This window comes from Aquarana catesbeiana, linkage group LG02 (genome assembly GCF_042186555.1).
Source record: "Aquarana catesbeiana isolate 2022-GZ linkage group LG02, ASM4218655v1, whole genome shotgun sequence".
Classification (NCBI taxonomy): Eukaryota; Metazoa; Chordata; class Amphibia; order Anura; family Ranidae; genus Aquarana; species Aquarana catesbeiana.
In genome coordinates, this window is record NC_133325.1 from 197,011,214 (window position 1) to 197,036,553 (window position 25,340).

The 25,340-nt window shown below is 40.2% G+C and overlaps 1 protein-coding gene across 2 annotated transcripts in view; it reads left to right on the forward strand.

Moving 5' to 3' along the window:
- The window catches only part of ERICH6B (glutamate rich 6B), a 277,532-nt gene that overhangs the window by 86,548 nt on the left and 165,644 nt on the right, over positions 1 to 25,340 (forward strand). For both annotated transcript variants that reach the window (XM_073614158.1, XM_073614159.1), the window contains exons 4-5: positions 486 to 610; positions 17,286 to 17,354. In XM_073614158.1, coding sequence (XP_073470259.1) covers positions 486 to 610; positions 17,286 to 17,354 — 194 coding nt within the window. The remainder of the gene's footprint in view (positions 1 to 485; positions 611 to 17,285; positions 17,355 to 25,340) is intronic.

Consider the following 25,340-nt stretch of genomic DNA (forward strand, 5'->3'; position numbering starts at 1 on the left):
GTGCCAAGTTAAGGGGACACCCTGAGCTCATAAACTTTCCTCAGTCTTCCAGGTTGAGTGACCCTGGACATCTTGTGGTGAAGAAGAGGTTCAGTGAAGAGCAACCCTGGATTGAAGGTAAGTATTGCAGTCAGAGCTATTTTGGGTTTTAAAATCAGAGAGTCTGCATACGAGCCAGACAACTAGCATTTTCAGGAAAGAGAGCTCAGCAATGATTCTTAAGGTCTTGTATTACTACTTACTATATATCCTAACCCTCTTGAATTGTATTATATTGTAATTGTACTGTCTCCTTTTATATTGAAAAGCACTTCACAAACTGTTGCTGCTATATAAATCTTGGTATAATAATAATTGTATAATTGAAAAATGTGTGACTCCTAGGTAGTTCTGTGAATTTTGTGTGATAACAATTATTAAAAAAAAAACACTGAAAACATTTATAGACCTTACAAGTTATTTGAATATTTGTCTTATTCATACAGCAAAGTTCCTGTGACAACCAGTGGGAGAAAGCCGTTGGTAAATACAGAAAAATGTCAATATAAAAGTGTTCAAACACAAACAGAATGGATCTTGTCAGCTCTATCCCCAGCCATCAGTGGAAATGGTGAGTTAAAATCTATGAATTGGTTCTTTTCTGTCTTCTAATTTTTTAAAGGGAGCCTATGAAAACAGGAATATGGGAACTGCCATTACTGTTTTCTACTTATGTTTATATTGGAAAGTCTTTCACATAGAAATAAATATACAAGACAATGATGTGGCAAGTTAGGTTAGGATATAATATGGATACAGTGGTATAAATATAGAGCCTGTCCATATAATCCAATAGGAGGAGGATGGTAACACAGCTTCCATATAGCCGGGAGCCCAAGAGTAGGGGTGATTAAAAGGTGTCTACCACATACTTCCCTTTTTAAGCACATGATACTGTACCTGTCAACCTTTAATTAAAGGAAATGACTCCGTCTTTCAAACTAAAAGGTCTATGCTTACTGATATAGGAGGTGGACATTAAATCTTTTAAATGATAATCCAACATCCAATAATTATGTACCAGAAGAAATCAACCATACCCAACTTCCCACTTAAGCCTAACTTGATGTATTTTGTGAATTTAAAGCAATATTTTGTAGCCATGAAACCCATACTTAATTTAAAAAATGCAAGCTTAACTTGGGGTGTGGAGGATAGCTGCTTTATATGATGCATCCAGCTAGTTTTGTTGATTAGGGTTTGAACTGTAGTACGGGATTTTGCCATAATTTGGAAAAAACACATTTGGGTGCTATGCATATGTTACTAGTTTATGCATATACAACTGTGCTCAAAAGTTTGCATACCTGTGGAGAATTGGTAATAGCGTGTATCCTTTAAAAGAAAACATGAGTGAGTAGGCAAAACACATTTATTTTATTTCTTATGTGATTCATATTCAACTGTAGGCCATGACAGAAAGGCACAATCATAAAACAAAACATTGCAATAGGTAAACTAATGAAATTACCCCTGTTCAAAAGTCTGCATTCCCTTAGTTCTTAGCACTGTGTATTGCCCCCTTTAGCATCAATGAAAGTGTGCAGTCTTATGTATTAGTCATCTATGAGGCCCTGAATTCTTGCAGGTGGTGTAGCTGCCCATTTGCCTTGGCAAAATGCCTCCAGGTCACGCAAAGTTTTAGGTCGTCTTGCATGAACCACACGTTTGATATCTCACCAGAGTGGCTTGCTGATATTAAGGTGAGAAGACTGTGATGACCACTCCAGGACCTTTTTTTGCTGTAACCACTGGAGAGTCAACTTGGCCTTGTGCTTAGGGTTATTGTAATGCTGGAAAGTCCAAGAGCGTCCCAAACATAGCTTTCATGCAGAAGAATGCAAATTGTCTGCCAGTATTTTCTGAGAACATGCTGTATTCATCTTTCCTTCAATTTTCACAAGATTCCCCATGCCTTTAGACAGGGGTTTTTTTCTCAGAGAGAAGGTGGAGGAACTCGCCCCCCTTACCTAGGTAACGACTGTCTCTGCCCCCTATCCACTCTTTGAACCGCCCCTAGGACCACCCCTTGTCTCCACTCCTACACACCTAGCACCGCCCCCTTTAGCGAACAGGGAGCCAAGTATAATTTGGGGGGGATATATAAGGTATTTTTGTATGGAATTTGATAATAAAAAGCAAAGAAGTACAAAATATTAGAAATATCCAGTGCTTACCAAAATAATCTCAGAGGCACTTCCGGATATCCCCACATTCAGCAAGAAACAATTCCATATATACAGCAAGAGACAGTCCACAGATACAGCAAGAGACAGCCCACATACTGTATATCTTGAATCAGGAAGGCTGGCAACTCGGATGCTCTTGAATATAAGTACTTTATTTGTTACATGGATACACGGGTACAGGCTATATGCTGATGCGTTTCGGCTATGAAGCCTTCATCAAAGCTTTGATGAAGGCTTCATAGCCGAAACGCATAGGAATATAGCCTGTACCCGTGTATCCATGTAACAAATAAAGTACTTTTATTCAAGAGCATCCGAGTTGCCAGCTTCCTGATTCAAGAATTGCACCTGTGGGGCATGAACGCCCTGGCTAGAGCTCCAGATCACAGTTCGTGGACTCTTATATTGGCATTGGAGCTGGGGTAACATTTTGTTTCTTTCATATACTGTATATCTAGCAAGAGACAGCCCACATATAACCAGCAAGAGACAGCCCCATATATTTTCAGCAAGAGACAGCCCCATATATATCCAGCAAGAGACAGTCCCATATACTGTATATCCAGCAAGAGACAGCCCACATATAACCAGCAAGAGACAGCCCCATATATTTTTAGCAAGAGACAGCCCCATATATATCCAGCAAGAGACAGTCCCATATATAACCAGCAAGAGACAACCCTATATATATCCAGCAAGAGACAGCCCTATATATATCCAGCAAGAGACAGCCCTATATATATCCAGCAAGAGAAGCCCTATATATATCCAGCAAGAGACAGCCCTATATATTTCCAGCAAGAGACAGCCCAATATATATCCAGCAAGAGACAGCCCTATATATATCCAGCAAGAGTCAGCCCCCATATATATCCAGCAGGAGACAGCCCCATATATATCCAGCAAAAGACAACCCACATATAACCAGCAAGAGACAGTCCCATATATATCCAGCAAGAGACAGCCCTATATATATATCGAGGAAGAGACAGCACTATATATATCCAGCAAGAGTCAGCCCACATAAATATCCAGCAAGAGACAGCCCCATATATATCCAGGAAGAGACAGCCCACAGATATCCAGCAAGAGTCAGCCCACATATATATCAAGCAGGAGACAGCCCCATATATATCCAGCAAGAGACAGTCCCATATATATCCAGTAGGGATGAGCCCGATGTTCGAGTCGAGCGTAAGTTCGACTCGAACATCGGGTGTTTGCCCGTTCGCCGAGTTTAGAACATTATGGGGCGATCACGGGAAATTCGAGTGCCCGCAGAACGCCCCATATCCACTGTGAGGTTGTCAATGCACTGCGAGATTGGCTAAAACTTTGCATGCTGACCTGCATGCTTTGACCAATCACAGCACACTCTGCTGTGAGAGCCATGATTGGCCAAAGGTAGGGTGCCTTTGGCCAATCATGGCTCAGGGGTCAAGCCCACGCCCCACACTATGTAAGGCTGCTTACATAGTGGCCATACATAGTGTAATGAATGAAAGCAGCAAAATAACATTTCTAAAGGAAAAAATGTAATTTAAAACTGCTCGCGGCTGTAATGTATTGCCGGATCCTGGCAATATACATAAAAATAATTGAAAAAAACAGCGTGAGTTACCTCCCACCCCCCCCCCCAGTCGATTACCAGACCTTAAGGGGAGCCCCGCGCCAAAATTTAAAAAAAATGGAGTGGGGGGTCCCCCCAAAATCCATACCAGGCCCCTCAGGTCTGGTGTGGATTTTAAGGGGAACCCTGCACAAAGATTAAAAAAACAGAGTGGGGCTTCCCCCAAAATCCATACCAGACCCTTATCCAAGCTCGCAACCTGGCAGGCCGCAGGAAAAGGGGGGGACGAGAGAGCGCCCCCCTCCTGAACCGCACCAGGCCACGTGCCCTCAACATGGGGAGGTTACTTTGGGTTCCCCCCCAAAACACCTTGTCCCCATGTTGATGGAGACAAGGGTCTCTTCCTCACAACCCTTGCCGGTGGTTGGGGGTGTCTGCGGGCAGGGGCCTTATCAGAATCTGGAAGCCCCCTTTAACAAGGGGGCCCCCAGATCCCACCCCCCCATGTGAATGGGTATGGGGTACATTGTACCCCTACTCATTCACCCAAAAAAGTGTCAAAAAAGGTAAAAATGACAGGAGACAGTTTTGGGCAATTCCTTTATTAAAAGAAAAATTGTCCCGCGATGTCCATCCATCTTCATTCACAGTGCCTTCCAGATTCCGATAAGCCCCCTGCCTGAAGACCCCCACAACCACCGGGCAAGGGTTGTGGGGATGAGGCCCTTGTCCCCCCCTTCTTTTTTTGCAGTCTGCCAGGTTGCGTGCTCAGATAAGGGTCCACACCAGATTCAAAGGGCCTGGTAATGGCCTGGGGGGGGGACCCACGCTGTTTTTTTCAATGATTTTTATCTACCGGGGTCGGTCGGGATCCAACAATACATTATAGCTGTGAGCAGTTTTAAATGACATTTTTTGACATTTACTGTTATGAACATAGGAAAGATGCGCTATTCTACAGGCAGACTAAGGAGACCCGCCAGGCATGATGTTTAAAGGAATATTTAATTTTTATTGTTTCACTTTAAGCATTATTAAAATCACTGCTCCTGAAAAAACTTCAATTTTTGTAACTTTTTTTTGCATTGATACATGTCCCCTTGGGCAGTACCCGGGTCCCCATACAATTTTTATGGCAATAACGTGCATATAAGCCTTTAAAATTAGCACTTTTGATTTTTCACATTCGTGTCCCATAGACTTTAATGGTGTTCGCACAAATTTTTTGCCTGTTCGCATGTTCTGCTGCGAACCGAACCGGGGGGTGTTCGGCTCATCTCTAATATCCAGCAAGAGACAGTGAGTACATCCCTCACCTTTATGTAAATATTTTAATATATCTTTTCACGTGACAACACTGAAGAAATGACACTTTGCTACAATAAGGAAGCCTCTTCTAAAGATGATGCACAAGAAAGCCTGCAAACAGTTTGCTGAAGACAAGCAGACTAAGGACATGGATTACTGGAACCATGTCCTGCGGTTTGATGAGATCAAAATAAACTTATTTGGTTCAGATGGTGTCAAGTGTGTGTGGCGGCAACCAGGTGAGAACTACAAAGACAAGTGTGTCTTGCCTACAGTCAAGCATGGTGGCGGGAGTGTCATGGTCTGGGGCTGCATGAGTGCTGCCGGCACTGGGGAGCTACAGTTCATTGAGGGAACCATGAATGCCAACCTGTACTGTGACATACTGAAGCCGAGCATAATCCCCTCCCTTTGGAGACTGGGCCCCAGGGCAGTATTCCAACATAACCCCAAACACACCTCCAAGATGACCTGCCTTGCTAAAGAAGCTGAGGGTAAAGGTGATGAACTGGTCTAGCATGTCTCCAGACCTAAACTCTATTGAGCATCTGTGGGGCATCCTCAAACGGAAGGTTGAGGCGCGCAAGGTCTCTAAACCTGTGAAGCTCTGGGGAACTCCATGCCCAAGAGGGTTAAGGCAGTGCTGGAAAACAATGGTGGCCACACAAAATATTGACACTTTGGGCCTAATTTAGACATTTTCACTTAGGGGTGTACTCACTTTTGTTTCCAGCGGTTTAGACATTAATGGCTGTATGTTGAGTTATTTTGAGGGGACAGCAAATTTACACTGTTATACAAGCTGTACACTCACTACTTTACATTGTAGCAAAGTGTCATTTCTTCAGTGTTGTCACATGAAAAGATAGAATAAAATATTTACAAACATGTGAGGGGTGTACTCACTTTTGTGAGATACTGTATATATTTTTTATTATCTTTATATATCCTTTTCCATCTTTAAAAAGTTCTATTACCTTCTTGCACAGGTCCTTTGACAGTTCTTTTCTGCTTCCCATGGCTCAGTATCTAGCCTGCTCAGTGCATCCACGCTGGAGATAAAAAGAAACTCACTGACTATTTATATACAGACATTAATTGCAATTTAAAGAGCCAAAGAAATTGGGAAATTAACCTTTAATTGCCATTTTAACCTGTGTGTGTGTCTGTACCAAGGCCAAACATTCCAGGGTATGTAAACTTTTGATCAGGGCTATTTGGGTTATTTCTGTTATCGATATTATCAAAAAAGGAGCCAAACAACTATGTGATAGTAAATGACTTCATATAATCATTTATTTACATAAAAGTTTTTTTGGCATAATCAGCCATACTTTCAATATCAATGCCAAGATTTTATGATTTCTGCCAGAGTATGCAAACTTTGGAGTACAACTATATTTTCTGTACACATTTAAACTAATAAATCAGAAGGTAACTCTGACATAAGATAAAGTGGATAAACCCTGTACAGCTGTGTATGTGCACCAGTCATGCACGTTGCTGCAACAAATTTGATCTGCGTTCAGCTACATTTTTCCCTGCCAAGTGATACCACAAATAGAATATATTTATACCCTTTTTCTAAGGCCCCTTTCACACTGGGGCGGTTTGCAGGAGCTATTGCGCTAATAATAGCGCCTGCAAACCGACCTGAAACAGCCGCTGCTGTCTCTCCAGTGTGAAAGCCCCGAGGGCTTCATACTGGAGGGGTGCGCTGGCAGGACGGGGAAAAAAATCCTGCTAGCAGCATCTTCGGAGCGGGGAAGGAGCGGTGCAGAGGCGCTTTGCTGTGGTTTTTAACCCTTTCTCTGCCACTAGCGGGGAGGTTTTACCGACTACCAAATACCGACGGTAAAGCGCCGCTAACTAAAGCGGCGCTTTACCGCTGACGCCGCCCCCGCCCCAGTGTAAAAGGGCCGTTACTATATTGGGAGATGTGTGTCCTCAAATAATATAGCTCAATTGTCTTCTTGACTCATTGATAACTGAAAAGCTATTTTCCCAAAAGTCCTAGAATGCAAGGAAATAGTATGTAAGATAGAGAGTAGGCCATCAATTGACTTGCTGATTCGGGATCAAGGCCGTTTTTAATCAAAAGCTGATTTCAACCCAGTGTTGGTTTTCAGCATTCCAATAAAAAAAATTGGGCCAGGCTGACAGTTTTTTACTAATACTAGGAAAACATAGGAAGTCCAAGTGCTTCTTGTGTCTTATATACAGCTATTTTTGTACATCTTTTTCTTCTTTTTTTTTTTTTTTTTTTTTTGTCTAGTCATCCAAACCATATCAAATGTGTTTGACAGTCTTAAAATCGTCAGGGTGATTTTGGAAAGACTTGAACTAGGTATAGTGTAGAGGAGAAAATGTTTAATCATTCCGCCCAGTAATGATATGTTATATGTGTGTCACGGCCTGCAGGTGCAGGGGGGTTAGTGGCTTGATTTTTATCTTTTGAGGATCATGCTAGCTAAACACCCTAATATTTTAAAATGTTACTAAACTCACAACAGTAAAATCATTCTGTATATGCAATAAAGCATGCTTGTTACATTCACCGTGGAACCTAAGGGGTAAACCCTGTGCATTGTGTAAAAAGGTTGTTTCATCCGGTCTTCTCTGATCCTCCCCTTCTTCCACTGTCCCCAATCCATCTCCTGACAGTACAGAGCCATGGGGGCAATCTGCGCATGCTCAGTTTGGTGTGTATTGCTAGAGTGTTTTTTTTTTTCTTGGGAGGGTGCATGTGATCAGCACAGGGCCAATCAGCACTGTCCAGAGAGAGGATCAGGGGTCATGCAGCCTCATAGGACAGTCAGGAGAATGAAAACTCCTCCTACAAACTTTAAGCAGACACTGATAGAAATCACAAGACTGCTATATACTGCTGATGAGAAAAGGTATTTAGCCGTTTATATTTACTGAAATAGTTGCATTTCCATGTTCTGTGTACTGTGGTAAACCAGATATAGTGAATGCAGGGTCCTGGGTTTAGTAACCCTTTAAGCTTTGGCTTTCCAATTTCCACTATCAATCAAAACAAGGATTGCTTACTGGGGAGATATTATTGTTAAAGACTGCTGATTTATTTGAACTAATTTTAAAACCTGAGACCTCACAGACCCTCATTCTGTGAGGGAAAACGAACTGCAGAGTGAAACAGTTTGGCCTGTCATTATTATAGAGTCCCCTTCCTCTTATTTTGTCCCTGTATGCTCTGTGATTGCCTAACCAGTGCCACACATGGCCAATGCCTCACTACATGGTAGGTCACTAACATGTAACAAATATACAGCAAATTAAAGCAGTGTTAACCAAAAGGAAACATTAATTATATTGCAGCTTACCAATTCTTAGGTGTGATGGCTTCATTCGTTTTCTTTTTTTAGGCTTTTTTACTTTTATTTTCAGCTGGTGTATCTAAATCTGCTAGTACATCTAACCTCCCCCCGGATTATGCTGTTGTCCAAAGGTGCCCCCTGTGCTCCCTCATGTGGGTGGGGGAGTGGAGGCACTCTAATACAGGGGGTGTGTTACTGGGCAGATAACCAGGTGAAAACAGAGGGGGAAAAAAAACTAAAAAATAAAACTAATGCAGCCACTACATCTAATTGGTAAGCAATATATTACATTTTTGGTTCAGGGTTTAATACCACTTTAATTTTTTTACCTAGATGCATGTTCCAGCCAGTGGTTCAGTAGTGAAACAAGAATAACAATGACCCCAACAAAAGCTTGCACCTCAAAAAACAAGTAGTTAGTGACAGTGACTCCATTTCTTTCCTGTCAGGCTTCCCTTAAGTCTAGGTTCACATCTATGTGGGCTGCGCTCCATGCATTATTCAGGCACGTTCTGTAGTGCATTTTGCATTTTTAAACCCTTGTTTTTTGTGCGTTTTTGCATGCAGCTTTCATGCATTTTGCGTTTTTTTTTTCCCTTAAACACGCTGTAAAATAGCTGGTTGCTAAGGAGAGATCCAGGAAACCACCCGCGGCGTCCTTAACAACCAATGAGTCATCAGCTGTCAGCGGGGGGTTCCCCGCTGACAGCTAAATGTAAAAAAAAAATTGACGGTAAAAAAAAACATGAAAAAAATGGCATGTGGTCCCCCCCCAAAATCCATACAAAATAAAAAACAGTCTTCCTCAGATGACTTCACCCAGAGGCCCTGCCCCTTATGACATCACGTGATGACACAAGAGGTCTCCGGGTGACATCAGCGGATGGCCACGACCTATGTCTATATAAGAAATGTCAGACAGCGGTAGCCGACACAACGGAGGCAGCCAGCATCGGGGAAGACCGTGTTTTTTATTTTTTAGCGGGCAACGGCGGTGGCAGATGTAGAAGACATCACTGAAGAGAGAAGAGGGAGAAGAAACCAGCGGAGAGAGAAGGAGAAGAAACACCAGAGGGAGAAGAAATACCGGAGGAATAAGGAATAATACCAGCGGTATTATTAAAAATACCGGAGGAATAAGATTCCACCGGAGAGAGAAGAAGGAGAAGAAACACCAGAGGGAGAAGAAACGCCTTAGGAAGTAGATACCACCTGAGAGAGAAGAGGGAGAAGAAACACCAGTTTAATAAAGGACTTGTCAAAAAACATCTCTTGTGTTTTGTAACACTACGCTTTTTTTTTTTTTTGGTGAATGGGTAGGGGTACAATGTACCACATACTTATTCACAAGGGGGGGCCAGGATCTGGGGGTCCCCTTGTTAAAGGGGGCTTCCAGATTCCAATAAGCCCCCTGCCCATAGACCCCCCACAACCACCGCCCAGGGTTGTCAGGAAGAGCCCCTTGTCTCCATTAACATGGGGGCCAGGTGCTTTGGGGTGGGGGCACCCCAAAGCACCCCTACCATGCTGAGGAAATGCGGTCTGGTAAGTTTTCAGGAGAGGGGGCTCGCCCCCCTCCCTTTTCTGACCTGCTGGACTGCATGCTCGGATAAGGGTCTGGTATGAATTTTGGGGGGTGTCCCCTCCCAAATTTTTTTATTTTTTTTTGCCGGCAATTTTTATTTTTTACATTCAGCTGTCTATTACACACAACACGGGAAAAATGTCCCCGATCCTTTCCAAAAACACACTGGCTGCAAAATGCATAGATGTGAATGTGTACCATAGGAAACCATGTTAAATGGACTGTAGTGCGTTTCTGCAAACTGCAAAACACACTAAAAAATGCATAGGTGTGAACCTGGGGTAAAGGAAGAACCTTTCATTAGAAAAATACAGTGTGGAGACATATGAACATTTTTGCCAAAGTTTTTTTTATCTATCATTGAGAGATAGGTTGTCCATTATGATGTTATCCTGGCCTACTATGTACCAATCACACCTGTTTACTTAGTTTTGCTACTTTTTCCAGTTAGGCTCAGTTCACGCAGGGGCAACCCGACTTACAGCACGACTTTGCAAGGCTATTTGGAGGCGACTTCAACATGACTTCAGCGTGACTTTGCGCAACTTACAATGCGACTTCAAGTTGCCTCCAGGACAGACGACTTTGGCTGTGGCCAATCACAGAATAATCAGCTCTGTGGGAGGGAGGGGGTTGCCTGGGTAAACGTTTGAAGTACCTGGGTAAATTATTTTCTTTTTCCTGTAAAGTTGCTTCAATATAGATGGAGAACCAACTTGGAGGCAACTTCCATTGAAATCTATGGGTACAAGTTGCCTAGAAGTCGCCTTGAAGTAGTACAGGAACCTTTTCTGAAGTCGGAGCAACTTCAGTAGTGTACATTCTCATTCACTTCAATGGAATTTCTTATGTCCAACAACTTGGGGCAACTTGAGGTCTGATAAGTCGGATCCCAAGTTGCTGTAGTGTGAACCGGCACTTAGGGTATTTCTGGGAAAACAGGTGTATTTCTGTAATCAGTGGACCTAAAAAAATCAACGGGAAGGATATTTAAAGTAAAAATATTTTGAATCTTATAAAACTCCCTGTCACATATGATTGACATAGCAAATTGTTTGTGCAAGTCAGTGGTGTATTATTTCAGAACAGATACTGTATGCCATAAATATGATTCAGAATACTCACCTCACTCTGCAGAATAAAAGATACTTAAAAATATTTTATCCACTTTTATCAGTTTCAGTCAGCTGAAATAATGAAAGATTATTGTTAATTGGCTACTATGGTGTTTTCACACTTTATAATCCTGTTCACACTTTTCTTTGCCTTATTAAAAACTCATATCATTGATATTTTCTTTGAAGTGTTTTTTTTTAAAGGGAATATATAATGATTTTGTAATTGTTTTTGTATGTTTGTCTTTATCTTTCATGTTTAGGGCAAAAAATAAATTTCTTAAAAACATTTTGCAACCCATCTTTGAGGTATGCATTCCTTACTGTATAACATACAGCAAATGAACATAATACCATGCTGCATTTTTTTCAGAACCATCCCTATATCCTTTCTTAACCACTTCAATACTGGGACCTTTCACCCCCTTCCTGCCCAGGCCAATTTTCAGCTTTCAGCGCTGTCACATTTTGAATCACAATAGCACGGTCATGCAATGCTGTACCCATATGAATTTTTTATCATTTTACACAAAAAGAGCTTTCTTTTGGTGGTATTTAATCCCAGCTGGGTTTTTAATTTTTTGCTAAATAAACGAAAAAAGACAGAGAATTAAAAAAATAAAAGTTTTTCTTTGTTTTTGTTATAACATTAGTAAATAAATAATCTTTTTTGTGAACTGTATTCTGCTAAATTTCTTTGGTGAACCCAAACCAGTGTTTTTTATTTAATCTGTAGGAAAGTTACGTGTCCATAAACTATGGTATAGACCAGTGATGGCGAACCTTGGCACCCCAGATGTTTTGGAACTACATTTCCCATGATGCTCAACTACACTGCAGAGTGCATGAGCATCATAAGAAATTTAGTTCAAAAACATCTGGGGTGCCATCACTGGTATAGACAGTATATCTGAAAATTGATCAATCCTGATGTGCTGACGGTTTATCTCATTTCTTGAGGCCTGAAAATGCCAGGACAGTCCAAGGTATTTAGTAAGAGGCATGGCCTGTTTTTGAAGTTGTCATTTTTTGTCATAATTTTTTGGAAAATTAAGAAATTTAAAAAAAGATGTTTTTTTTCAGTGCAGTACAGCATTATCATATAACAGGTGTGGTGGTGAAAAAAATTAATTATTTCTTTTTTTAATTTCTTTTTTATTTTTATTACTGTGACAGGGGTCACTTTGAGTGGGGGGGTTTGTGCAACTCAGCTTAACTTGGAGAGCTCTAGAAACTCTGTGTCCAGGTTCCCCCGACCCCTCTTATGTGTAAATCACCCTGTATCTCTAATAGGGGCACAGGATGAATGAGAACCCCACTATGATCTGTGCTAGTCAGACTCAATGTTGTATATATGTATATATAAATATTGTGTGTTGTCTCATGCTGTTGTGTAATATTTGCTGTGATCGTTTGGGGTGTGACTGTATTCTATTGTTCTATTGTGGCTGTCTGCCTCAACTATTATGGGATGTGTAAGTGTGTTTACTGTGAGGAAAGAGGGAGGGGGATTCCTCCAGCAGCCCCCCAGCTCTCCCCTGCTGATAAGACTGTTAACTGATGAGAAGTTTGAACACACCTGACCTGTGTGTCTGTTGTCATGGACAGATTAACCCGCCCTGTTTCCAAGGGTGGGGGGGAAGAGTCTCTGAGTTATTTTTCTGTGGTGTCCATGTGTGATAATAAATCAGTTTGTTGTTTGCCACTCTACACTTGTGTTGTCTGGTGACTGGGTTGGCTAAAGAGTCTTGGATAGTGCTGGTTTTGAAGAAATAAATAATACAGCGCTGCGTAAGATGTGAGTAAACAGCGGCCAACACACCTATAGACCCAAGTAATAAATAAAAATTTTAAAAAGTGTAGCGCTATGAACTCAAAGTTAAATGAATGGCATCGCAGAGCCAAATAAAGTGTATATATAACAACATACCATATAATTAAATATTAGTATGAAAATGCTATAATGCACTATATACAATGCAAATATATTATACAAAAGTGTAACCCAATATACAAAAAACCAATGCAGTACACTGTATATAGTGTGTATATGGTGTACAAAGCTATAAGAAAAAACACCAAAACATGTGAACAGTGATCCAAATATAAATAAAAAAGTAAAAAAAACTGATAAAGTCCAAAAAGTTCGAAATGGAATTAACACTACAGAGAACCATAATGTCAAAGTCCACCAACATTGTTGGAAATTGTGGAAAGAGTGAGAAAGCCACCACCCAGGGTCTTAGGGGGCTTACCAAAGATAGATGACTTGGGACGACTTATGCACTTATGTGGACCCTTCACAATTACCGCTACCTGATCTTTGTACTTTTGATGATCTACTAATATGTGAGTTTATTTTTGATACCTTAATAAACCAGTGTTTACGTTATTACGCTATGTGAGTCTTTCCATTTCTCGCATGGTATATGAATATTCATTTGTGGCCTTCCATTGGGATATCACTTTTTATGCTGTTGAGGATTGCTGTGGATGCTAAGCTGCTGCCTCGGTTTGAAATCTATTGAGGATATCTAAGGAGATGCACCTTTCCGACCAGTTGGTCTCTAAGCCTTTTTTGACTTGGATGACATAAGTCTTCCCAAGTCAACTACTTCTGGTAAGCCCTTTTAATATCTTCGGTGACAGCTTCTTCATCATCAATACCCTCCCTGTTTATTCTGGTTGCTTCTAAGCCTCTACACAGCTCCCTCACCTATCTTCTACTCCAATCTGCGATTCAGCATGGCCGCTTAAGGAGTTCTATCCTCGTGACCAGTTGGTCTCACACCTTTTTGCGACTTGGCCGACATAAGTCGTCCCAAGTCATCTATCTTTGGTAAGCCCCCTAAGACCCTGGGTGGTGGCTTTCTCACTCTTTCCACAATTTCCAACAATGTTGGTGGACTTTGACATTATGGTTCTCTGTAGTGTTAATTCCATTTAGAACTTTTTGGACTTTATCAGTTTTTTTTTTTACTTTTTTATTTATATTTGGATCACTGTTCACATGTTTTGGTGTTTTTTCTTATAGCTTTGTACACCATATACACACTATATGCAGTGTACTGCATTGGTTTTTTGTATATTGGGTTACACTTTTGTATAATATATATGCATTGTATATAGTGCTTAATAGCATTTTCATACTAATATTTAATTATATGGTATGTCGTTATATATACACTTTATTTGGCTCTGAGATGCCATTCATTTAACTTTCTGAGTTCATAGCGCAGTAGACACAGTCGGCGACAGATCGTGTCACAGCATTCTGCCCAGCCATCATTTGACAATTGGCTGGACTGGAAGTGGTTAAAGGCCACCAAATAATGTGATTCAAACACGACAATACGTTTTCAAATATATGCAGATGTAGCACCCTCATAGAGCAGGATGCTAGGCAATTTTAGTTTTTGGTGCCTTCTGTAATCAAGGGAGCAGTGGTTGTTTGTTCTGGTCTGTTCAGGGTTCATGGGCTGGGAGTTTGATTGCTTCCCTCTGCCTCTGGATGAAGCCTCCAGATCATAAGGAGGGAAATTCAAATGATTAGCCTGAATATTTATCATGGTCTGGGCAATCCCAGGAGAGGAGTGTACAGAAGCTGACAGGGGGTGATGATAAATAGTCTAAAGCCCTGGAGAGATTGTTCTGTCTCCCCAGGAGGGTCTCAAACCCTAAGGGGTACTGCTGGCCCTGGGTATCCTGTGGACTGTGTAGTTGTTCTTTAGGCCTCAGTGGTGTCATGGCTGAGGAACTGGTGTCATTTTCTAAGGGGCTTGCTGTAGGACTTCACCACAGGGATCGAGTCTGGTGAAGGATTGTCTCCCTCACTGGACTGTGTCTGGAGAAAGCTGGAAGGTGTGCAGCTGACCTGGGACTTGTGAGCAATGACCCTGAACTGATTCTTGGTGACAGTGGGTGCTTTTGGGATAAAAGTGCCAGAGGTAGCTTGGACAATGAGGGTTCTCACTGAGTCTCAGAGTACTGACCACTCCCCATCGTCAGCAGAATTCTGGAGTTTGAGCCTAGAGAAGAGTATCCTCTTGTTATTGTGCAGTGTTTTGCAGTGTCCCATGCCCTAACCTCTCTCCTGTTTAAAGTTCTGCAAGCAGATTTCAAAAAGACATCCTCTAGACTGAATTATTGAGTTATTGGGGCTGGAGTGCATGGACTGGTGCTTGTTGTGGTGAGCAGCCTCTGTGGTGGCAGCCCCTAGCCTCACACGCAATGAAGCAAAAAGAAAATGGGGGATGCAGCCTCTGAGGTGGCAGCCCCTAGCTTCACATGCAATGAAGCAAAAAGAAAATGGGTGGGGATGCAGGTGGGTAGGGGGGAATACATCTTGATGTCTTTTTCTGTTCTTTTTGTTGTTTTGAATAAAGATGTCCAACAATGTTGTCTTACAGCTGTCTGCATGGAGTGAATCACTTGATAATACCACAGTGGGTATATTGGCCATCCAGTCAATACAGGAGTCTAAGGTTTTAAAAGTTAACCTGCCTTCCCAAACGAAGAAAAAGGTTTAAAACTTAAACTGTTTGACAATTCAGGCAGATTTTGGGCATCCTCAGCAACCATGCACCCATCATAAATGGATTTGTTGATTTCCAGTTTCCAAAAATATGTTTTATGACTTTTTAGTCCTGTTACTGTATTTTAATGTTTTGCATTGTTCTTTTGAGCCAGCAGGAGGACCTTTAGATTCCTCTTCATTTTCCCAGGCTCTCACTTGCTGCAATCCTTATGTTTTTACACAGAATTCGACGACTCAGCTGTAGTAACTTATAACTTTTTAAATCAGTCCACAGTCACTAACTTTGCATTCAGGAGAGGATTTTTTAAGCATAAAAAACACTTGTTAGCTGTGTTTATGGGTGTTCAAGTGTTAATACATACTAATATCCAGAATAAATTAGCATTCTGGCCAATAGACTGCATTAATGCCAGACACGTGATGAGCATGAACGCACATGCAAAAACACAGCTTTTTACCCCGTTTTTTGGTTGCTAAACTGTAGGAGAAAAAGCATCATAGAGAATACAGTGTGCATGTGGCCTAAAGCTGAAGTATGACCAAAGATCATTTTTGTACATTTCCACAGTAAAAATAAGTTACCTCCAATGAAGAGTGCCCCATCTCTGGCTGCTGAAGTGTATGTCAAATCTTTTGCTCTTGATTAGCCCTGCATTCTGCGGTTGGCACTGAACATGCGCTGGGACTTCTTGCTTGACACCTTCTCCATTCAGAAAAAGTCCTGCCTTAAGAGTAGGAAAGATTGGGAGATTCACCTGCACCTTCTTCATTCACAGAATGCAAAGCTTTCTCTGAATATATTGTATATCTCTAGGCAAAACTTTTTTTTACATATGTGAGCAAAGAGCGGCAAAGGAATAAATCTTCTGTCAAGTTTTTATTGCAGCGTGTTTCTCCATTCGGAGATTCACCATTCTAATTGTACTGGTGACAGAAGTGAGGGGAAGTCAAAAAGATTAGAGTTGCCACAAGATCAAAAGGGAAGGCAAACATTTCCATTGGGGCAAGGGCAGCTGTCTCACTTTATATTCCCTCTAACTTCCTATTGCATCTCTGAGACAGGAGGTTTGACCTCCCTATTCTTTCCAAAGCTTAAAAAAAAAAAAAAAAGTTTTGGCAATGCATACAATTTTAATGCTATTGGTGTGATAAGTAAGATTCCTTGGAAGTACGGAAAGCAAAAAAAGAGTATAAATGGTTAAACTATGGTGGTGGTGGTTTCCTGGAAAATAGTATGGCTTCCTAGGCTGATCTCCTACCTTGTGACACAGATCAATAAACTTGCTGGTCAATCACCACAACCCTGCTGACCATGTAACCAAATAGTTGCACATCCTCCAGGAGCTGCACCTCAACCACACAGGCACAGTAGATACTGCCTGGCCTGTAAAATGGAATCACTACTGCATGGTTTGGGGGACTGTGTCATGGTGACAGAACCCTGCACTCACCACCACTACACTAATAGTAATCTGCACTTGCTGCTTCTGCATGTGTCACCACTGCAATGATGCGCACTTCTGCAATCACCACCTATGCAACTAATGCTAAATTCTGCACTCATTGTCACTGTATCAACACGCATTTACTCATTTTCACAGGACTAACAGAGACAGAAGATCGACATGCAATGTTGTCAACAGCATCATCCCTAAAATCAAGAGCAAAGAGTATGTAAACTTTGATTTCATATACATCATGTTGTATAGAATCTGTATATTGCATGCAAAATATTATGGCCAAGTAGTTGAGGCTATATAGAATACATTCAGCGAAGTATAAGCCCATGCACTTAGAGGCCCAAGTCTCACAAAATACTGGATTTCATTAACATTTGAAGGCATTATTGCGTTAATTCTAATGTCAAAGCCATTTTTTTTGTGTCTGTAATAGAGTAAGAAGGGCTAAAACTATTGCCACATTTTTATTCTGTGTCTCCATTGGGGAGATGTTTTCCTTCACTTCCTTCTCTCAGTGATACATCAGGAAGTCGAAACCTTCCAAAAATTTCAGAGAAAGCCCACCTCTGATATGTGCACATAACAAATGTCCCCATTGTTGAGTGACATTGTTCTGTGCCATCGAGACCTGTAAAATGTTGGATCTCTCTTATTTTCTCTCCTACAAATAGGACAAATAGTGAGGTTATAACTACCCAAAGGAGATACAAACAGCAATAAAACCTAGAAGTAAAGGTTGAGAGCTCCAGTCCACTGATTTGTGTTCATATTCCTTTTATTATTCGTTGCACTCAATAAAAGTGTCCAAAATGTTTTAAGGGTTCCAGACATCACCTTTCATTAGGGGTACAAGGAAAAGAAAAGCTGGCCAGACATGGGTCAGGGTTTTTTGTTCAACCACCTGGATGAACAAAAAAACTGACCTGAATACCCCATCCACACATTTCAGGTGGATGGGGGAATCCTCCCCACTGTTTTGTTGTATTCTGACAGCGAGGAGACTCGCCACCTTCATAGTACACAGATCAGTGCTGCAATCTTTTGCCCGCAACAATGATCAAGCAATAATAAACCAAAAAGGTGGCTTAACAGAATTCGATCAATGGATCGATTCTGTTCAACCACAGTGGCCACACCTGGATCAAAATTTGGCCAATACCCACTGAATCAGCCAAATTTCAATCCATATATGGCCAGCTTAAAGTGGAAGTAAACCCTACTATCGTTTTCAGCAAAGGATGCTGCCATCTTGACCTCTGTTTAACCACTTTAAAACCGGGCCTTTTTTTCAGACTCGGTGTTTACAAGTTAAAAACAGTTTTTTTTGCTAGAAAATTTATTAGAAACCACAAACATTATACTTTTTTTTTTCTAACACCCTAGGGAATAAAATGGAGGTCATTGCAATACTTTTTGTCACACCGTATTTGCACAGAGGTCTTACAAGTGCACTTCTTTTGGAAAAAAATCATTTTTTTGAATAAAAAAATAAGATAAAAGTAAAGTTAGCCCAATTTTTTTTAATATTGTGAAAGATATTGTTATGCCGAGTAAATTGATACCCAACATGTCACGCTTCAAAATTGCACCCGCTCGTGGAATGGCATCAACTTTTACCCTTAAAAATCTTAATAGGTGACGTTTAAATTCTACAGGTTGCATGTTTTGAGTTACAGAGGAGGTCTAGGGCTAGAATTATTGCTCTCGCTCTAACGATCATGGCAATACCTCACATGTGTGGTTTGACCACCATTTTCATATGCGGGTCTTCTGCGCACAAGCTCGTCGGGATGAGGCGCTTTAAAAAAAAATAAATTTTTCTTATTTATTTAATTCTATTTATTTTTACACTTTTTTTTTTTTTTTTAAATGGTCACTTTTATTCCTATTACAAGGAATGTAAACATCCCATAATAGAAAAAAGCATGACAGGTCTTCTTAAATATGAGATCTGGGGTCAAAAAGACCTCAGATCTCATATTTAGACTAAAATGCAATAAAAGAAAAAAAAAATTTGTAATTTGAACAAAATGACAACAGAAAAATGTGCCTTTAAGACGTATGGGCGGAATGACATTTTGACGTCGCTTCTGCCCTGCTATGGTATGGAGACAGATGGGGGCCATCTTCGCCTCATTCATCTCCATACCCAGACACGGATAGGTCCCGATCGCCTCCACCGCTGCCAATGGCTCTGGTAAGTGGCGGAGGGAGCGGGAGAGCTGCAAATCTGCCGCAGAGACCACCATTATCATTAACCGAAACGCCGCCTGAAGAGATGGATATCTCGGTTGTGGCAGCAGCTGCTGCCATTGCCGAGATATCCCTCTTCAACGTCAGGACGTATATAGTCGTGCGGCGGTCGGTAAGTGGTAAGTAAGTCTAAGTAAGTCGGTAAGTCTACAGTTGCCATGATGCTGCACATGTGATCAGTTATGACACCAGCCACTGGATGGTTTGAAAGTTTGGTTGAGAGCCCAACCAATGGGAATGCTACGTTTCCAGCATGTGCCGGAAATGTAACGTTTTTTTAAACTGTTAAATGGAAGGGGTTTACTTCCGCTTTAAGATCTGTATACAGTATAATCATCTTATCCATCTGCAAACAAAATGATAATGTACAGTAGACAGCGTCAAATTCAATTATACATAAATACATACTATTTACATAAGATTGACTAACATTGATAAAATATACATACAATCATTCATATACATACTATCATCCAATCAATCTTACAACCACTACTGTTTATTTTTATTATTCTAGATGTAAAAATGACAGTTATTTTTTTGCTGATAGGTGGCTAGTTATATAATTTCAAAAATGTTACTTTAGATGTAGATGTAGAGGGGAATAAACAAAAAACAAACAATATGACAATAGCCAATAAACTTTAATGGAAATTTCTATCTATTGAAGTGGTATTAAATGTAATCCATGTTTAGATGTTTTTATGATATCTTTGAAATAATCTTTTTAATTTGGCTGTGATATGTACTCTAGATTCAGTTTGGCGATCCTTGAACACGCCTTATAAATTCTCATTTGTACCTCACATGTTATATAATTTGAAATAGTAATGGGTTATATTCCTTTTTTTATTGATCATCATACTTTTCTAACATGCAACTGTGTGCTGAACATACTTATCCTTGATACATGTTTCTGTAGCCCTGATGAAGGGGGACTTCTGGAACCTCTGAAGTGGTTGTCTGCTGTTAATGAATGCAATGAATAATAAAATTATTTGGAACTGGGCTGGCCTGGTTCTATCCTCTTTTACTCTTCTTCTGGCTGAGGTTCCTGTACGAATAGAGCACTTTGTGTGATTATACACAGCATTAAAATACATCCAACCAGGACTAGAATTGTGCCTATAGGTTCAGCACTCCACCATCCCACCACAATATAAGCTATTAAAACATGACAAGGACAAAACCTTCCCCTACTCCATCCACAACTCTAAAAAAAATAAATGTTTTGGCTAAAAATATACTTTAAGCCAGTGTTAAGACTTTGCTTTGTTTTAGTAAGCTTTTTTAAAGTTTGTATTGTCAACTTATGAAAAAGGGTCCATTCACTCGCCACTACACTCAACATATGTGATTCTTCCACTGAGGCATTAGGTAGCAGATTCCTAATCACTAGGCTGCAATGCCCCAAAACACACAAATAAAAAGGTGTGGGCTCCATTATTTTCTACAGTGCACGCACAGCACATGACATGGTGCATTATAGTGCACTGCTGCACATTGTAGCACATTTGTGTTGTGGAGGTACACCAGTGTGTCATTTAAGTGACTGGCACTGCAGTACACCGATGACTATAACCTGCATTACCTTCACACTTGCAGTGAATTTCCAAATGTAATTATGATTTTCAAGGTAATGGTAGATAACTAAACTGCACATTTTGCAGAATGGCAATATCTGATCCAGAACTGGAGGAATCTAAGGAATGTAACTGAATTCCTTAGATTTTCTCATTTTGCTTATTTTGGATAGAATAGAATACAGAGAGATTATAAATGAGAAAAGCTTGCTTTTCATTTATTCGGGTCTTATTTGTTCTGCTTTCATATGTTACGTTTTCTATTTTGTATATCATGAAGATGATGCAGTGATTATTTTGCATTCATAAGCAACTATTCCATCACTTCACCCTTTTCGTCCGGTTCAATTTGTGGTATCATCATTCAGACATTGTCCTATTTATTCACTATCTGCATCACACACAGCTCAACCGAATCACGCACAATTTTCTCTATGAGCAAATAGAGATGAAAATCCCTTTGGCAATCAGACTTAAAAGAAGCGGGCTATTTATTTTATTTTGCAATAGTGAATTATGCATCTGTGCATCTATATTTGGTGCTGTCTCTGCTTTTTCTATGAAGTAGATGCTCTTCAAAGTGCTTTGCCCTCTTATCTGTAAGTGTAGCAAAACACATCTAGTTTTCCACAATGTTTCAGGAAATGATAGTTGTTTTTTTTTTCAAGAGGATGGAATGTTGCCTACAGAAACATAACTTAAAAATTCAACTTCTGGGATCTTGACAATGTTACAAGGCTTAACCTATACTTGGCTTCCCTCTGTGTTCCACTGCAATCAGAAGGCTTGTTCAGTTGACCCAAACAACCTGAAGACACTTTCTTGATCTAGATTTCTTAGGCTTTATCTGCTCCCTGTGGCTGCGTTGCTCTTTTTATAATCACTTCCATGATGCTTAAAGTTTGCAGACTCAATCTATAGCCTCCAAGGAAGCAAAATCTTCATTTACTTCAACGAGGCATCATTCAGGGAAGGACTGAAAAGTATCTGACCCAATGCATATACAGCACATCACAGCACAGTTGTTTATTTTCTAAAATATCCTTTGGTCTTACACAGAAATGAGAGAATCGATTTAAATGAAAAGAGATTCAACTGAGATCTTGCAGATTCACTGTAAGCAGACATTCAAAATGTGCTTAAAAAGTCTGGTGCATTTTAAATTGAACTGTGTGGATATAAACATTTTTTTTTATCAGGTAAATATGAAATATTGCTTATTAGTATTTTGTTTTCATTTTTGGCCAGCAGGTGAACTGTGGGTCCCTTTTTTTTGCTTGCCAGATTAGTTTTTGCTTTGCTAAACATAAACCTGTTCATAAAGCTCAACAGCTCATGCTGAAATATGCATATACAAGTGATTGAGCAGTCCTCACCTTTTCCCACTTGACTAAAGGACTCATTGATCACCGATCCTAAATTAAACAATACCAAGCCATATATAGTGTTGACAATGTTACCACAAAGGGGGCCTTTAGGTAGACTTTAAACACACTATTTAAACTGGTATCTCCCTTGTACTTACCCACACCACACTGACTCAAAGATGTTACAAGACTCACATGCTCTTAATTTGCACCAGGGAACCTAGTTCCTTTGGGAATCTCCAGCAACCAAGTAGAAGTCCCATACCACCCAATTTTTGTAACAATTTGACAATTCCATAGGACCTCCCCAAAAAATCTCCTAAACCCGCTAAGCGGCTGGGACAATCCTTTCTTCCCTATGACCTAAATGTCCATTGTTTATCCCAATAATAATTTCCCTTTCCAGCTGCACATTCTGTAATGAAGCCCTAGGAATCTTTACAGGATCAACCCTTCCTTCCTGCTTCTCTGACCTTTAAACTCCAATCAGGTAAGACCTCCACACACTGAACTTTTCACTCTCTCTTGGACCACTTCCTTCTCCTAGTCAGGCAGACCCTCCATCCATTTATTCTTCTTCAGGTCTTACTTTTCTCTCACAGAGGATCCACTTCACTCCAAGCCTTTAATCATCCTTTGTTTTAATGGAAATCTAAAAAAAATATTATTCTTACAGGTACTTATACAGTATAGCACAGACAATTTACACAGCGCTTTACATATATATTATACATTCACATTAGTCCCTGTCCTTAAGGAGGTTACAATCTAAGGTCCCTAATTTACATTAATACATTCAGATACTAAGGCCAATTAAGACAGTAGTCAATTGGTCAATTAGAGGCTCTGAGGAAGAGGAATTTCTCGAAATGCGTTAGCCATCCTATGCCTCCACAGAGGTAGTCCCATGTGATGTGCACAGTTTCATGGACCCATGTGGGGGACCAATAAGACATGCTTTTATCAAGTCTTTGCGAGGATGACACCTACCTTCGCATTTAAAAAAATATCTTTAAGGATAATGCGCTAGTAATGTGCTAGGTCCATGTGCCTTCTGTTTCTTTTCGTGTTACAGTGCTTCAGATTCCACAGTCTGTTGAGGGCAGCGAGAAGTGCATTATTCATCACTAAGCATCAAAGCAAAGAGCTCACAGCTCTATAGAGGCACACTACACAGCCCAGGAGATTGATTTGTGTAGTTTTTGGTCAATTAGTCAAACAGCATGTCTTTGGAGTGTGGGAGGAATGCGGAGTACCCAGAGGAAACCCACGCAGGCACACGGAGAACATGAAAACTCCAAGCAGGAGGTACTCTAGTACTGCCAGATGGAAGTGCTAACCACTGTGCTCTAGTGTTTGTAATATACACCCTGTAAGGTGCAAATAGTATTTTTTCCTTCTATAAAAATGGATGATTTCCAGAGTTATGTTTTTAGTGTATTCAGATTGGAATTTTTTCCACTGGTTTTTGCCTCCTGGTACCAACACACATATTATATACTTTTTCATACATTTGCTTCATACTGGCTTTTCATAACAATTTTAGATTCAATTTAGATTAGAAAATGTAATTTAGAGGTTAGATGAAAGATTTAGTGCAGCATAACACTTTTAGTAGTTTAGTACAAAAAGGACAACTGAGAAGGAAGGAGGGACCTCTTTTCAAAAGTGGTACAGTCAAAATTAAGGACCATTGGGAGCTATGTATATACAGTGGGCCAAATACATCTAGATTTATATATTAACAGCCTCACTGTTCTAAATAATGACAGAATATGTGGGTTTTATGGATAACTAAATTTGGTTTCACTTTAGGTCACAGAGGAATTTAGGCATATCAATGCATGACCTTTTTGCATTGTTTTTTTAACCCTATCACAATCTATCTAAATCACAAAAAACTTTTGGTTGGCATTCTGTTCAATTACCAATAACAATTTATTTTGCACATTGCTTGTCTGTTTGATGTGAGGCTAAAGCCAGCAGAAACCAGCTGAGATTTGAACCATTATTGGGCAGGCTGAATGTACCAAGATGATCTTGAGTACAACTAGGCTGCCCGATTTGCTTGTGACTATCGCAAGTGGCTGCTATTGCCGCCAGTGCTTATCATTGTCTTCTCCCGAACGGGAATGACTTCCCCCTGGGAATCGTGCAAGAAAGAAATTCGCACTGTCTATGGCCTGCCTAAATTTAGATCATCACTCACAACTAAACAGTAAATAGGTATAGTGGCAAACTAAAGATGGGCCTTGTGATAGCCTAATGCATGTTTTCCCCTGTTTTAAATTGTACTGGCACTTTAACCCATAGAAAGATATATATTTTGTTATACAGCTGCTTATATGGCTGCTTTGCCACCTACTCTGTGTATTTACCATACAGCCCTTCACATTGACCTTGTCCACGGTAGACTAACGTTTAACACAGCCAGATTTGAATTCCAGTGCAGTGCTACAATAACATTAAGCACTTTCTTGGAAATTGTTCAGTACATCACTGATCATCCATTATGTACTTTCATTAAATGTCTGATTTTGCATATCTTTATGTGGCTCTCTTTTATCTGCTTATGCTGCATAATCCATCTTGGCTCTTGAGCCCTGACACAAGTTTAGTATAGTGGTAGTATTGTAGCTGGGTACCTGTTTGTGAAATATACTGCCCCCTAAAACCTGCCACATGTATTTATTGATGTGTTGTGAATATGATGATGCTTCTTTAATTTCTATGATAAACCACTAGAAACAAGTAGATCTTTGGTTATAGAATTGTAAAAAAAAAAAAAAGCCTTGTATTTAAAAAAAGAAATGTAAGGGTAAATCAACATTTGTGCTTTTATCTCTGTAAATAAACATGTATATGTATTATAATATAAATATATATATATACAGTTGTGCTTATAAGTTTACATACCATGGCAGAATTTATGATTTCTTTGCCACTGGACTGCGCGTTTGAGAACTCCCCAGAGTGGCTCAATGATATTGAGG